The sequence below is a fragment of the Scyliorhinus torazame genome, chromosome 1 (genome assembly GCF_047496885.1).
Source record: "Scyliorhinus torazame isolate Kashiwa2021f chromosome 1, sScyTor2.1, whole genome shotgun sequence".
In the NCBI taxonomy this organism is placed as follows: Eukaryota; Metazoa; Chordata; class Chondrichthyes; order Carcharhiniformes; family Scyliorhinidae; genus Scyliorhinus; species Scyliorhinus torazame.
This window is the reverse complement of record NC_092707.1, coordinates 308923063-308939998: the sequence shown is the minus strand read 5'-3', so window position 1 is coordinate 308939998 and position 16936 is coordinate 308923063. Positions and strand designations below refer to the sequence as shown.

Genomic DNA, 16936 nt, shown 5'->3' with positions numbered 1-16936 from the left:
GAAATCCATACCTCGCATGCCTCAGACATTTCTGCTCAGGTAACAGTATCCTTAAACGAAATTCCTTGTCCTGGAAAAGAAGGGTGATATTTATCATACAATCCATGGCAACCCGAGTCACTATTTGCTAATATGTCATTGACAGCAATGTTCCTTTAAGCCAATTTACATTATATTGACAATAAAACTTCAAAATACAAAGAAGTCCCCATTAGAGCAAATAAACTGCAATGGAACCTTGATCCTCTGCCTAAAGAGTGGGCCAATCCCTCCCTGATGGACTCCAAATTGATAGGTTACCGAGCTCTCCCAGTAGCACTTCCCTCTGTTGGCAAAAATCAACTGATCGATCACAGCTCCTGCAGGCACCCGCCTACAACTTCAGCTGCCAGACAATTAAAATGACTTGAAAACATTCCTTCAAAAATGATCACAGCCATCCAGATGAATGTTAAAGGCAGTATGCGCTCACCCCCACTGTTCAGTGAAGCTACCAATCTTAAAATCAATAAAAAAAAGTGTGTCTATTTAACTGTGCTTCGGCTTTAGGGAGTTGAGTGGTTCAAGCCGACATGTCCAGGCCCTGCTCCATTCGCTGCTGCAGAAGTGCATTTAAACAGGCAACATCTTTAATAACTTTGGAGTCAGCATTTCCTCAGAGATTAGTGCTGCAAGAACTGCTGATACAATAACTGAAGGTCAGCACATACTATTGTTAGCAATGATTTATATAGCTGGGGAGAGGGGGGAGGCGGGGGGGGGGGGGGGGGGGGGGGGGGTGGAGAGACACCGATCACCACTGGAGACGTATTTTCATTCATGTTTCATGGGTCCAGTGGCTGGAGTTTCAGGCAATTGTGTAACACAGTTCAAATGGTTCCAGTACCAACTAATCTTGGAGCAAACCAATTGAAGTGCGTGAAGAAGAAATGCTGGCTGCCAAACTATTATTGGTCTCCCAATATCCACAGAAATTCTCAATCGGAATCTAATTAGTTAAAGGAAACTTGAATTTTAGAGGTTGTGCCATACCAGTTCAACACCAAGTTACTAAAGACCTAATAAATGGCAATGCTATTCAACCAGCATGGCATACACATTGCACAGCTAACAGAAATAGGTCACTATATTATTTTTAAAATAAAGCTATAAAATACTTTTAAATTGAACAAAAGCAAAGTTGTGCTTTGCCAGCACTTCAAATGTCTAGTTCCATAATAATAACAAATGACGGGCAGCATGGTGGTGCAGTGGTTAGCATTGCTGCCTCACGTGTGCCGAGGTCCCACATTCGATTCCAGCCCTGGGTCACTGTCCGTGTGGAGTTTGCACATTCTCCCAGTGTTTGCATGGGTTTCCCCCCCCCCCCCACAACCCAAAGATTTGCAAGGTGGGTGGATTGGCCATGCTAAATTGCCCCTAAATTAGAAAAAATGAATTGGGTACTCTAAATTTATTAACAAATAAATAAATAAGAATAAATGAAAAGTCTGCCACAGTATGTTAACTCAACATACTGCAATTAATCAGCTCTACCTACAGGTTTTTGCCTGACGGTTGATGCTCTGTAACAATAAAGCTAAAAAATATATATATTTTTTATCCAGAGCTTCCATCTCACTGAGGAAGCTTCAGGCCAATCCATATCTAACAACCTACTCTGAAAAATCTGCTCACATTTTGACAGTTGAGACAAAATGCATAGAATCCCGACAATGCAGAAAGGAGGCCATTCGGTCCAGAGTCTGCACTGACACTCTGAAAAATCACCCTACCAAGGCCTACTCCCCCACCCCAGCCCCATAACCTTACCTAACCTACACATCTTTGGCTGTGGGAGGAAACCGGAGCACCTGGAGGAAACCCACGCAAACACGGGAAGAACGTGCAAACCCGCCACAGTCACACCAGGCCTGAATTGAACCTGGGGCCCTGGTGCTGTGATTTGCAGCAGTGTTAACCACTGTGTTACTGTGCCGCCCTTCTGAGCTTGAACTGAAAGGTGCCATACTGAAGGGATAGGGTGTTAGGGGTAACTGAGGAATGGGCCAGACAAGGAGCTGTCCCTTTGAATTGCTGAGAGGGGAGGATGTGTTTGATGGTGGCATCATGCTGGAACTGGGAGAAATAGCAAAGGATGATTCATTGAATACAGAGGCTGATGGGGTTGGAAGGGAAAGACAAAAGGAACCCTATTGTGGTTCTGGGGGGGGGGAGAGTAACTGGCGAGAGCAAAAATGCATGAAATGGATCGGATATGGTGGAGGGCCCTCTCAATCACGTTGAGTAGAAATCCTCGGTGAGGAAAGAGACGTCTTAGAAGCACTGTTGTGGAAGGTTGCATCGTCAGAACTGATGTGACCAAGATGGAGGAACTGGGAGAATGGAATGGAGTCCTTACGGGATGGAGGTTAAGGATGCATAGTCAAGGCAGCTGTACAGGCCCGTGGGCTTATGGTGAATAACAGTTGATAGATTATCTACAGAAATGGAGACAGAACAGTCAAGGAAGGGAAGAGTCGGAGATGGAACAGGTAAAGGTGACAGAAGGGTAGAAATTGGAAACAAAGTCAATGACATTTTCCAATTCATACAGAGAGCAGGAAGGGAATGATACAGTTGTCAATGTGTCAAGAAAAAAAGAGTTGGCAGAATAATGACTGTCCACATATTCCACAAAAAGGCAAGCATTGGAGGGTCCATTTTTAGGACCCATAGCAACACATTTTATTTGGAGCAAGTCTGTGGAGTTGAAGGAGAAGTTGTTAAGTGTGATTAGAAGCTGGGTAGTGGGAAGGTGGTAGCAGCGGATGGGAGCTGGTTGGACCTTCATTCAAGGAAGAAACAGAGCTCTGAGACCACCTTGATGGGATGCAAAGGGATTGGATGTTGATAGTGATGAGGAAAAGTTAATTAATAATCTTTTCCTAGTTAGACTAGGAAAGTGGAAATTGTTGAAGTTACAGAGGATATCAGAAGAGATACAGATGTAGGTAGGAAGTGACTGTACAAGGGGGCAAAAACATGGAGTTGAGCTAGGAAGAAATAAGTTTTGTGGGAGAGGAAAGGCGGAAACAACGGATTAACCAGGGCAGTCTTATCTGAATTTTGTGACGGTGGTGGAAGTGAATCATGAGGGGTTGGGGGGACTATGAGGTCAGAGGCTGTAGAGGGAAGAACTCCAGAGTGGACGAGGTCAGTAACAGTTCTGGACACAATGGCTTGATATTCAGTACTGGGATCATAGCCCAGGAAGAGGTAGGAGAAAGCGTTGGGGAGTTGGAATTTAGCTTCTGCTAGGTAAAGGGCAGGTTTTCAGACAACAGTGCCACCCTTGTCAGCGGGGTGAATGATAATGTTAGGGTTGGACCCGAGAGGGCAAAGTGCTGCAAGTTCAGCGGGAGACGGGCAGGCGAGCAGAGAACTGGAGATGATCAATATCATGCCAGCAGTTCTCAATGAAAAGATTTGGAAAGGGTAAGAGGCCAGAGGGAGGAGTGCAGGTGGAGAGAAAACATTGGAGTCAGGTGAAGGGATCTGTTTAGCGAGGGAAGACCCCTCATCAAAGACATAAGCACAGAGGAAGATTTCAAAATAATTTTCATTTCAAATGTAAACCAGACAAATCATTTCATAACTCCATAATCTCTACTCCTCAATCCCCTTTTAAACCATTCGACTGCTGGAAATAGGAAAATGAAAAACAGTTAAAATATTTTGTCACAATGTGTGGATATTGTAAGGAACATAAAGGGTTAATGTAGTGTTATTACTCTAGTCACTAGATGGTGCTATAGAGCAACCAAATAAATATCACATGCCTTCTTGACTTCTGGGAGATACAGGATAGAGTGGAAGAGAGTGCAAGGAAGTCAGACAGAGTAGATGCGAGATAGTTTAACTGATAGAATAATTTAGTATTGTAGAAGTGTAGTGTAATCTTTACTTATCTTAATCACTTAGTAATATGTTAGAATCTAATTAAGTGTAGTGTAATAAATTAGCTCTGTTTGTTAAACACTGCTTGCTGTTCTTTATTCACACTACAACCAATCTTCACCATCCTGAAGAACAAAAACAAAGAATACAACACATTTTACTCTGGGTGATATTGTATTCCCATATTTCCTGTGAATGCAGAAAGAGTGGGACAGAAACTGGGGTGACAATGATGTAGGCAAACTCTGTCCTGAATTCTGAGAGTGCAAATTTAAGACACAGGTTTTTGAAAGGTTCTGTGGGAGCATAGCCAAGATGTAAGCGGCACAGCGGTTAGGACTGCTGCTTCACAGCGCCAAGTACCTGGGTTCAATTCCGGCCTCGGGTGACTGTCTGTGTGGAGTCTGCACATTCTTCCTGTGTCTGCGTGGGTTTCCTCCCACAGTCCAAAGATGTGCAGGTTAGGTGGATTGGTCATGCTAAATTGTCACTTAGTGTCCAAAAAGGTTAGGTGGGGTTACGGGGATAGGGTGGAGGCGTGGGCTTGGATAGGGTGTTCTTTCCTATGGTCGGTGCAGCCTCGATGGGCTGAATGGTCTCCTTCTGCACTGTGGGGATTCTATGATATAATACAGAGAGGAGTAGTAATGGATGTTTTTCAGACTGGAAAAATATATTTATAGTAGAGTTGCCTGGTAATCAGTTTTGGTATTGCTGCTTTTTTTCTCCAAATAGATTTTATATAGGTTTGGGTATAGGAAGCATAATTTCAAAATCTGAAGGCAAAATAAAACAGGGTGCTGGGTTAGGTAAAGACAATTATAAACAACTCCAGGGGAGCATAGGAAAATGGGTAGAAAGATTCCAGATAAAACACAAAGACAATTAAGGAGAGGAAATAGATACAAACCTATTAAAAAATAGTAAAACTTTGAAAAGAAATAAGGAGCAGATAGTTTTCGGGACTCACGATCATCTTTAAAAGCTAGAGAACAAATTGATAAAACCATGGGCGGGATTCTCTGACCTCCCGCCGGGTCGGAGAATCCCCGGGGGGGGGGGCGGCGTGAATCCTGCCCCGCCGCTCCGACGCCGGCTGCCGTATTCTCCGGTGCCGATTTTCGGTCGGCGGTGGGGATCACGCCACGCCGGTCAGGGGCCGTTGGCAGCGGCCCCCACCAGCAATTTTCCGGGCCCTGATGGGCCGAGCGGCATCGGTTTCTGGCCAGTCCCACCAGCGTGGATTGGACTTGGTCCCACACGGCGGGACCTGGAAGCTAAGTTGGCTGGTGCGGACCTCGGGGGTGCGCGGGGATGGAGTGGGATCCAAACTCAGGGGGGGTCCCCACGGTGGTCTGGCCCGCGACCAGGGCCCACCGAGCTGCAGGCGGGCCTGTGCCGTGGGGGCACTCCTTCCTTCCACGCCGGCCCCTGTAGGGCTCCGGCATGGCAGGCACAGAGAAGACACCCCCCTGCACATGCGCCAGAATACGCCGGCCGGTCTGCACATGCGCTGAACCACACCAGCGGTTCTGCAATACGCTAACTCGCACAGTCCCTTTGGCATCGGCTGGCGCGGCGCCAACCCCTCCAGTGCCAGCCTAGCCCCCGGAAGTGCAGAGAATTCCTCAACTTCCAGCCGGCCCGCGCCAGAGTGGTTCGCCTCATTTTTTACGCCTGCGTCGGGCCATCACGCCAGAATGGGAGAAACCCGCCTCATGTCTTTAAAAACAGGCAAACATGATATGATATCCTAGGTTTCAGAAATAGAAACAGAGTACAGAAGCAAAAAGGTGTTGCTAAATCTATACAAATCTTTTAATAATGCCATTAAAGGCACAGAGACAATGCACAAGAGATGGACCGGGTGGAAGGGTGTAGTTATGAAAACAGACTGGAGAAACTGATAATCTTTTCTACTTTGTTAAAAAGAGCAAAAGGAAATGTGATAAAGTTGATCAGATTTACGAAGGGTTTTGATAATAAATAGGGAAAAGATATTTCTATGATTAGTAAGTTTGCAGACGACACAAAGGTTGGTGGAATTGCGGATAGCAATGAGGACTGTCAGAGGATACAGCAGGATTTAGATCATTTGGAGACTTGGGCGGAGAGATGGCAGATGGAGTGTAATCCGGACAAATGTGAGGTAATGCATTTTGGAAGGTCTAATGCAGGTAGGGAATATACAGTAAATGGTAGAACCCTCAAGAATATTGAAAGTCAGAGAGATATAGGTGTACAGGTCCACAGGTCACTGAAAGGGGCAACACAGGTGGAGAAGGTAGTCAAGAAGGCATACGGCATGCTTGCCTTCATTGGCCGGGGCATTGAGTATAAGAATTGGCAAGTCATGTTGCAGCTGTATAGAACCTTAGTTAGGCCACACTTGGAGTATAGTGTTCAATTCTGGTAGTCACACTACCAGAAGAATGTGGAGGCTTTAGAGAGGGTGCAGAAGAGATTTACCAGGATGTTGCCTGGTATGGAGGGCATTAGCTATGAGGAGCGGTTGAATAAACTCGGATTGTTCTCACTGGAACGAAGGAGGTTGAGGGGCGACCTAAAAGAGGTCTACAAAATTATGAGGGGCATAGACAGAGTGGATAGCCAGAGGCTTTTCCCCAGGGTAGAGGGGTCAATTACTAGGGGGCATAGACTTAAGGTGCGAGGGGCAAGGTTTAGAGGAGTTGTACGAGGCAAGTTTTTTTACAGAGGGTAGTGGGTGCCTGAAACTCGCTGCCAGAGGAGGTGGTGGAAGCTGGGACGATAGTGACGTTTAAGGGGCATCTTGACAAATACATGAATAGGATGGGAATAGAGGGATACAGACCCAGGAAGTGTAGAAGATTTTAATTTAGATGGGCAGCATGATCGGCATGGGCTTGGAGGGCCGAAGGGCCTGTTCCTGTGCTGTACTTTTCTTTGTTCTTATTGATCAATGAGTCAGTAATCACAGCACATCAATATAAGGGCGGCACAGTGGTTAGCACTGCTGCCTCACAGTGCCAGGGGCCTGAGTTTGATTCCGACCTCGGGTGACTGTGAGGAGTTTGCACATTCTCCCCCTCACTGCGTGGATTTCTTCCGAGTTCTCCGGTTTCCTCCCACAGTCCAAAGATGGTTACGTGGATGGGGGAGTGAGCCTTGATAAGGTTGCTCTATCAGAGGGTTGGTGCAGACTCGATGAGCCGAATGGTCTCCTTCTGCATTGTAGGAATTATATGGTTTTACGGAAAAGGTAGGAGAATAGATCACAGCATGTAGCATTTTCAGGCGTGGTAAATGAGTGGGCTTCCCTGTGCGGTAAGTGTCTACATTTCTGGGTGGGGGTTTTAAAGAGAACCCCCAGCACAGTAGTACAGTGGTTAGAACTGTTACTTCACAGCTCCAGGGTCCCAGGTTCGATTCCCGACTTGGGTCACTGTCTGTGCAGAGTCTGCACGTTCTCCCAATGTCTGCGTGGGTTTCCTCCGGGTGCTCCGGTTTCCTCCCACAGTCCAAAGACGTGCAGGTTAGATGGATTGGCCATGTTAAATTGCCCTTAGTGTCCAAACAAAAGGTTAGGTGGGGTTACTGGGTTACGGGGGTTGGGTGGAAGCTAGAGCATAAGTAGGGAGCTTATTCCAAGGGCCGGTGCAGACTCGATGGGTCGAATGGCCTCCTTCTGCACTGTAAATTCTAAACAAAAAAGAAAGAGGCAAAATTGTTTTTGTTCCCCCCCATTTACCACATATTCTCTCTTATAGTGACGTTCTGCACAAACTGAAATTCAATCATGTTAGTGATGCTGGTATTTACCAATCATAATCTAACACAAGTACTGTACCTTAACCATAATGAAGCCATCAAACACAGTCTTCTGTTTGTTCTGAGGTAACAGAAGTGGGCATTCATTGATCAGGCCATGGTGTTCAGTCATGGTTTGCCGGAAAGAGAAATATCTGGAAGGTAATAATATGTATGGTTACAAAATATGTCTTTCATTTACCAAAATACTTCAAAAAGCCCAATTAAACTTTCAGGCATTGGGCTGAATTCTCGCTTCCCGCCACGGAAGTCCCGCTGGGGGTATTAGAGAGGTTTGCAGCCCACACCGGAGGGCACATGCAAAACCGCCATTTGCATGGATTTAAATCTCACGAGTTGGTTGATACTTCATGCTCCATCCTGTTGCTCTGTTTACTTGCTATAAATATGGTGGTTAATAAGGTCGCCTTTCTTAATCCTAATTATGAGTATGCCTTCAGAGTCGCCAGGTATCTCTCGATACCGCCACAAGGTTCAACCCGAATGCCGATCAAAGAGCCAATACACCAGTTAGTTAGTTCAAAGTCAATATTACTTTATTTACACACAGTATGATTTACTCATGCACAATAACACTACAGGCTAAACTATATCTATCACGAACACCTATACTTAACTTTGGGTGCCCACTTAGGTCAGAGGAACAATGGCCGTTGTTCAGATCGGAGGCTGTTGGGTTCGAAGAGGTAACAGGAGTACAGCTAAGGTCGTCCGTCTGGTACCGAGCGTTGAACTTGAACTTACTTGCTTCTGGTGGTGTTGGTGGAAGGGTCTCTCTGCCTGAGAGCCAAATCCAAGAGACTGAACCTTTCGCGGGGGTTCCTTCTTATACTTGGAGGGGCTTTGCGCGCTTTTAGGCGGGCCTTAAATTTGGTCCCAATTAACTGGGCCACTTCTTGATCATTGTCATCGATCTAAGCCAATAAAGGGGCGGGTGCCTTGATGGCTGGGCGTGTCCTAAGTGGTTGTTGGCCTTGCTTTGTTTGTGTCTTCTGTTAGTGGCGCCGGACTGCCTGGGACAGTATCGGCTACCTGAGCACTAGTTCTTTGTTTCCCAGAAATGGGCCATCAATATGTAAATCGACCCAGAGTTTCGATTCTGTCTGCAAACTGCCTTCCAAATATACATTCAGGCTCTGCGCCTGCTTGTTGCTTTGTATTGTCCATTTTTCCCTATAGGCTCTGCAAGTGTCCATTTTGTATACTGAAAGTGGCCATCCCAGATGGCTACAATCCCTCCAGGATGCTCCACCCCTCTCAGGTGGAAGTCACATGTACCAATTGCTGCAAGTATTTACAAGTGGGGCCCCGTGCCATGACTGTTGATGGGGTGCGAGAGATTAAAAAATTCAAAAACTCTCAAAACGCGTACGGCTTGCTGGGTTGTGGTTGCCTGAGCAGGGGTGGGGGAAAGAGAGTAGCAGGGAATGACTTGGTGCCAAGTCCATAGACTCGGGATGTCTCCCACAGGATCGAGGTGGCCTGGCTCAGACCACAACTGCTAGCAGTCTGAGTTAAACACACCCCTCCTGGTGCTACACACAGGCTACTGACTGCTGACGATCTTCAAAATGTTCAGAAAGCCTTTAATGATGTGGGAGCCCACCTAGCCTGTACACTCGGAAACCCTCAGACCCCATCTGAATCATTAAGGGGATGGGCATGGCCAGAGTCAATCACTGGCTCACCAGGTATTGAAACTCCTCAGTCCACTCCTCAGAAGCGCAGCCCCACTGCAAAGGCAGCAGGGGATTAGAAGAGCTCACCTCAACCAAAGGACACCTGCACTGTAGCCTTTGGAACCCTGCCCGGCACACTGCCCCTCTCAGAGGAGAGGCCACAATAGTGATACCCACCCCTCAGGATCACAAACTGTCTCCTCCTAGTCAGGCTGGTAGCACTGACTGCCTCTGCCACCTCCTCGTAGGCACTTTTCAGGAGGGCTGGAGTCTGTAGCCCACCCTGGGAGGAGGGCATCCCTCCTCTCCTCATTGACATGGAGCAGCGGGTCCACTTCCACTCCTGAAATTAGGGGCAGCTTTGTGGCTGGAATGAGAGTGTGGGGAGTGGAATGCTTATAAAGCTCCAGCTTGTCAGGATCTTTAGTACAAATTCCAGCCACAGCAGTTACATCGCCCGCTTTGCTGGGAATTGCTTCCAATTTACGCCAGCAGAGTGCTGGTCTCATGTCTTGGGTCACGGAAAGAATAGTGCTACCAATGGAAACGCAAGTCACCTGCTGATCAGTTCCGGAACACTGGTCTCCCAAGTTGAGAATCCGGCCCATAGTTTTTTTAAATGAAGACAACTTCAAAAATGATAAAAAAATATATTCCATTGACATCTGATGCAAAAATGCAGGTAAGAAAGCCAAAGTAACCCCCACCCTGAACACTCTACATGGTATTTCCCTCCATGTAAATAACTATAAATATTCTTGGAACCCTAATAAGAATAATTACTCACACTAATGAATATTTGGCCTCAAAATATTAGAAACATTGTTATTTTATATTTCTCACACCCACCAAACAGAGAATAAACTGGAAATCATAGAACATATAGTGCAGGAGAACATTTGGCCCATCGAGTCTGCACCGACCCACTTAAGCCCTCACTTCCACCCTATCCCCGTACCCAATAACCCCTCTTAACCTTTTTTTGGACGCTAAGGGCAATTTATCACAGCCAATCCACCTAACCTGCACATCTTTGGACTGTGGGAGGAAACCGGAGCACCTGGAGGAAACCCACGCAGACACGGGGAGAATGTGCAGACTCTTCACAGACAGTGACCCAAGCCAGGAATCAAACCTGGGACCCTGGAGTGTGAAGCAACTGTGATAACCACTGTGTTACCGTGCTGCCCAAAGATGTGTAAGGTAGGTGGATTGGCCACACTAATTTGCCCCTTAAATTGGAAAAAATTAATTGGGTACTCTAAATTTATTTAAGAAAACAGTTTTGCTAAGTTTGCCAACGGAAGACAAGTTAGCAGCACCATGGCTATGTTTGGGTCTATCCGTGAGTTTGTAGAAGAGAAGGACAACTGAATATGTGGAAACATTTTTTCTTGGTAAATGGGATTACAGCAGAGACTAAAAAGTGCTCAATTCTCCGGAGTGTGTGTGGGGTGAAGACTTACAAGCTAGTGACAAATTTAGCTACACCATGAAAACCAGGGGACATTTCTCTTGCAGATTTAGTTACACTCATTCAGAATCACCACAACCCTGAGCCCTCAGCAACTGTACAACATTTCAAATCCCATCATCATTTTCAGAAGATAGGACAGTCTGGAGCTAACTTTGTTGTTGAATTGCACCAGCTCTCTGAACAATGCGAGCTTGGAATAGTTTTGGAAGACATGCTTCGGGACAGACTAGTCTGTGACATTACCAAGGACAGCATTCAATGGACAGCATTCAGTGGTATTTGCTGGGAGAAACCACACTTACGTTTAAGAAGTCTCCAGAAATTTCTCAGGGCATGGAAATGGCTGCCAATAATGTAAAAGATATTCAGATGGCCATTGACGGCACGGAGGCAGGTGCACTGCATCAAGTAGTAAATAAACAGTAAGTAAAAAGGATGAAGTCGGTGGAATGTTTTAGGTCTGGAGGGTCATACTATTCAAATCATTGTGAGTTTATGGACGCTGTTTGTCACCAATCCAACAAGACAGGGTATTTAGAGAAGAAGTGCTTGGGATGCAGAGAAAGTCGAAGGTTGAGCAGGGAACTTCAAATGCAAGGAAGCTTTAGTCGGCGGTGCTTCGCTTGGAAAACTCATACCAGGCAGAGGAGCACTATTAAGACATGTTGAGTATGAGTGAGGGGGCATGCAGAGCCTATTTATACTACAGCTTATGCTGGTTTAGAATCATGAAATTTATAATGCGGAAGGAGGCCAATCGGCCCATCGGGTCTGCACAGGCCCTTGAAAAGAGCACCCTACTTAAGCCCACACCTCCACCCCAGCCCCGTAACCCAATTGGTTAAACAGCTGGTTGGTGATGCAGAGCAACCCAGCAGCGCGGGTTCAATTCCCATACTGGCTGAGATTATTCCTGAAGGCCCCGCCTGGGACCCTGGTGCTGTGAAGCAATAGTGCTAGCCACTGTGCTACCGTGGCTTCAGCTCACCATGAAGCTGCACAGACATAATTAGATGATCTTACCACGATAATAGCAGAAGAAGGACTAACAACACAGCACGTGTACAATGCTAATGAGACCTCATTATACTGGAGATACGTTCCCAGGAAATCCTGTGTAACTGTGGATGAGCCAACACCAATGGAATTCAAATCACTGATTGTTGTCAGGTGTTCAAATGCATTAAGTACACACAGGTGTAAATTGCTCATTAAAAGCCAGAATCCTAGGACTTTTCAGGGGATCAGAGCTTTTCCTTTTGTCTATAAGGCCAATAAGTACACATGGATGACAAGACTAATTTTCCTTGACTGGTATGGAGAACCATAATAGTGCAATACAGAACTCCTCATCAAACACAATATTTTTGGAGTTTATTTGTCCCCCAACTGTACTTCCATCCCTCATCCGGTCCATGGACCAAAGCATTCAAGGCTGGTACAAGGTTGAATTTGCATGTACAATTCTCACTGCATGCAACAGATGCTTGGGATTTACAATGTGAAAGATGCACTCTGGAGTGCGGTGAAGGCCTGGGTCAACGTACCTCAAAATATTTTGATAAACGGATGGCACAACTTGTGGCCATTTACCAGGTTCCTAAATGGCGAAGATGAAAGTGAACCTGATTTTAATAGTTTGTGCTTGAGGATAAAAAAAAGTTGAAGATTTATTGGCATATGGCATATGGAAAAGGTTTGTCATGTGCTGTTGTTGGACAAAGATGCTGATGAGGATTTTTACAATATTGACAATGATGGTCAGGTTCACCTCCAAATCAGAGGCAGTTGAATATGCGACTTTGTCATGAATAAGAATAAAGAGAATAAGTTTAGTATTGATGGCAATGAAAATGATGCATTGAATAAGGAAAATGTATCTATTGACAGGTGCATAAGCATTACGCGGAATTGATTCAAGGGATGGAACAGAAGAGCTCAGAGCAGCATGCTATGTAGGTTTACAAAATACAAGAGGTGTTCCTGAAAGAAAGGCCCAAATATCAGAAACAACTTAAAAGCTGCAGGAAATGTTTAAAGGTAGTAGGACAGAGCCTGAACCTTCCGCACTGAGTCTGTACAGCAGCTACAACCTCAGACAACCTTTTGATGTCGATTCATCTTCAGTTACCATAGAATCCCTACAATGCAGAAGGAGGCCATTCAGCCCTCGAGTCTGCACTGACCCTCTCAATGAGCACCCTACCTAGAACCACGATAACCCAATAACCCCTTAACCTAACCTCCACATCCCTGGACACTAAGACAATTTAGCATGGCCAACCCACCTAACCTGCAAATCTTTGGACTGTGGGAGGAAACTGGAGCACCCGGAGAAAACTCACGCAGACACGGGGAGAACGTACAAGCTCCACTTAGACGTCACCCAAGGTCGGAACTGAACCCGGGTCCTTGGCACTGTCAGGTGGCAGCACGAACCACTGTGCCACCCACGAGATGTAATTCATGAAAATAATAAAGTAAAATAATGAAGTAATAAAACAACAAAATAAAATTAGTTTTTACTTTTAGTCTTTACTTCTCATACTTCTTTCATATTATGAAAGTGCACCATAAAAGACCCAAATCCATAAAATCCCCAACTCTGAAACACGTGTGGTTCCGATATGGGGTCCAGGACCTGCATCCGCTCCTGTCAGATTGTGCTTGATGACAGATAAGAACATAAGAATAAGGATAGGAGTAGGCCATCTGGCACCTTGAGCCTACTCCGCCATTCAATAAGATCAGGCTAATCTTTTTGTGGACTCAGCTCCACTTACCCACCTGCTCACCATATTCCTTAATTCCTTTACTGTTCTATCTATCCTTGCCTTAAAAACATTCAACCAGGTAGCACCAACTGTTTCACTGGGCAAGGAATTCCACAGACTCACGACCCTTTGGGTGAAGAAGTTCCTCCTCCACTCAGTCCTAAATCTGTTCCCCCTTATTTTGAGGCTATGCCCCTTATTTCTATTTTCACCTGCCAGTGGAAACAACCTCCCAGCTTATCTATTCCCTTCATAATTTTATATGCTTCTATAAGATCCCCCCACATCCTTCTAAAATCCAATGAGTATAGTCCCAGTCTACTCAGTCTCTCCTCTTAAGCCAATCCTCTGAATCAGTGCCAGTGCATCCTTTGTCCAGTAAGGAGATCAAAACGCAGTACTCCAGGTGTGGCCTCACCAGCACGCTATACAGTTGCAACATAACCTCCCTGTTTTTAAACTCTATCCCTCTAGCAATGAAGGACAAAATTCCATTTGCCTTCTTAATTACCTGCTGCACCTGCAAACCAACTTTTTGCGACTCATGAAGGACACCCAGGTCCCTCTGCACAGCAGCATGCTGCCATTTTTTACCATTTAAATAACTGTCCATTTTGCTATCATTCCTACCAAAATGGATGACCTCACATTTACCAACATTGTTCTCCATCTGCCAGACCCTTACTCACTCACTTGAACTATCCATATCCCTCTGCAGGTTTTGCTCTGCCACTCATCTTGGTGTCAGCTGCGAATTTTGACACATTACACTTGGTCCCCCAACTCCAAAGCATCTGTGTAGAATGTAAACAATTGCATTCCCAACACTTGATCCCTGAGGCACCCCACTAGCCACTGTGCCAACCAGAATAACACCCATTTATCCCCACTTCTATGTTTTCTGTTAGTTAACCAATCCTCTATCCATGCTCATACACTGCCCGCAACATTGTGCACCTTTATCTTGTGCCTTTGGTGCGGCACCTTGTCGAATGCCTTCTTAAAATCCAGATACACCACATCCACTGGTTTCCTGTTGTCCACCGCGCTCGTAATGTCCTCACAGAATTCCAGAAAATTAGTTAAACATGACCTGCCGTTTATGAACCCATGCTGCATCTGCTCAATGGGACAATTTTTATCAAAACCTCTTATTTCTTCCTTGATGATAGATTCAAGCATTTTCCCCACTACAAAAGTTAAGCTAACCAGCCTAGAGTTACCCTATAGTTTCTATTAAAAAAGTGAATTGCTGAACAAACCTTGGAAATTTGTGGCTTCTTTTTGCTGTCAAACTCTACAAAAAACAGTAAATATTGCACTCATCATGATAACGATGTCAGTGCATGGAAATTCAACACTGACAACAGATGGTCTGTATGAATTAATTCTACAGTAAGTTGCTGAGTCGCCGTTCAAACTCTTCTCCCATCTCCTTTCCCACTATCTACTACTTCAGCCATTTTCAAAGTGGGGGTCGCGACCCGCAGGTGGTTGTTGGGAGGGTCGCGGAGCCGGCCATCGCGGTGTTCGCACTTGCGAGAATTCACGCTTAACAGCCACAGCAGCCGGCATTCAACAAAGCTAGCGGCTTTGAAAATGACGTGCACGACTATATAAAAATTGCGGTTGCACTGCGCAGGCGTGCCCGCTCATCAGTGTACATGTGCGGCACCCAGCGAGAAGCATCGCCTCCTCCTGACATCAGCGTGCTGACGCAGGAGAAGATTTTTTTTAAAATTCAATGTTATCTTCCTGCCTGAAGCGAGGCAGAGAGCAGGTCATGCGCCCCGAACACTGATGTCATCTGCTTCGGGTGCGATTGGGATTCCTCCATTTTGTCAGCAGCAAACAATTAAAATTTAAAATGGATCATTTTGTTATAAGAAAGAGAGGGCCAGAGACACAAACAGACCAGGATCTCACAACTAAACCTGCTGGATAGAGTGGCTCAGGAGGGCCCACAACAGGACAAAGCAGTACTGGTGTGAGCTGTAAAGGAGAATCCACAACAGGACAAAGCAGTGCTGGTGTGAGCTCCAGGGCCTCTGGTGAACAGCCCATTAAGAAGAAGCTGAAATCACACACAAAGCGGTACAAAGACGAGTTTTTAAGGTATGGATTTATTAATTGTGCCAATGTCGGCCGGTGTGGGTCGCGAATGTCGGCTGGAGTGGGTCGCGAAGGTTGGCTGGCATGGGCCACAAAGGTCGGCTGGCGAGGTCGTTAAGATCAGCCCGTGGGTCCCCAAGATTGGCTGGTTGGTAAAGATGCGTCCCCGGAAAAAAAGTTTGAAAAACCCTGTACTATTTAACATCCCCCTCGCCCACCAGTCAACAACCTCCCCTTCCCCACCAGCCACCTTATACAACATAATTGAATTGAGACTGCCCCAAATTTCTTTTAACTTCAAATCTTAGCAGCTGAAGTAAAATGGAGAAACTTTCAACCAATAGCTTAAAACTGGACCTGAACCAGTGTCCCAAAGGTGAAAAAAATATTATGCCGACCCACACACTCTCCTCCCCACCCCCAACCATCCTTACTAGTTAGTTCTGCCAAGAAATTGTCTGACAGAATTATACATTGAACAATTCCCATTAACAACTGCAGCACAGAATCTGCAGAAATCTTGCTAAGTAAGCACTCTTTTCCCATATCCATTGTTTGCTGTCCTAGATATATCGAGGAACAAAATGACCCAAATTTTGAATTCCACTTGTTGGAATATAAAATATATTAGCTGTGTGATGGTGCATTACAAACAAGGAACCAGCAAAAAATTTGTCCTTTGACAGTCCAAACCCTGATGCAATATCAACAATTACCTGCACAAAAATACAGTCTTCGGTTACAGCAAACAGTGGCTCGAGTACGAGGAGTCAACTCCATCCCCCCGCCCACACTTCCACCATCACCCCTCTCTCTCTCCTCCTCCAACGCCCCCCCCCCCAAATCCCCTCCGAAACCCCAAAGTTACATGGGACTGCTTTTAGTTCAGGTCCAAATCAATTTGAAATGGGAACAAAATAGTGCTCATCATTTAAGAGATGTGTGACTACGCAGATGAACAAAAAACACCCTCAATGCAGCCTGACAAAACTTGCACTCGGCTCCATTTTTTCCCCCCATTGTAGCTTTTCAGAGGTAATGTCCACAGGGAACATACTGGTGACAAAATGTAGCAGGAAAGTTAAAGCCTTAGGGTAATTACCACAACGGGTCACAGAAAGCTAAGTGCGATCAGAAAAATAAAA

At 45.6% G+C, this 16936-nt stretch overlaps 1 protein-coding gene across 3 annotated transcripts in view; it reads right to left on the bottom strand.

The window, feature by feature from the left end:
* fancl (FA complementation group L) overlaps positions 1 to 16936 on the bottom strand; it is a 103530-nt gene that overhangs the window by 67675 nt on the left and 18919 nt on the right. For 2 of the 3 annotated variants that reach the window (XM_072507816.1, XM_072507817.1), the window contains exons 3-4: positions 7769 to 7883; positions 12 to 70 (exon numbers count right to left, since the gene is read on the bottom strand). In XM_072507816.1, the coding sequence (XP_072363917.1) occupies positions 12 to 70; positions 7769 to 7861 (152 nt within the window). In that variant the 5' untranslated portion in view covers positions 7862 to 7883. Of the gene's footprint in view, positions 1 to 11; positions 71 to 7768; positions 7886 to 16936 lie in introns of those variants that run through there. The other variant, XM_072507818.1, reaches the window with a different exon arrangement.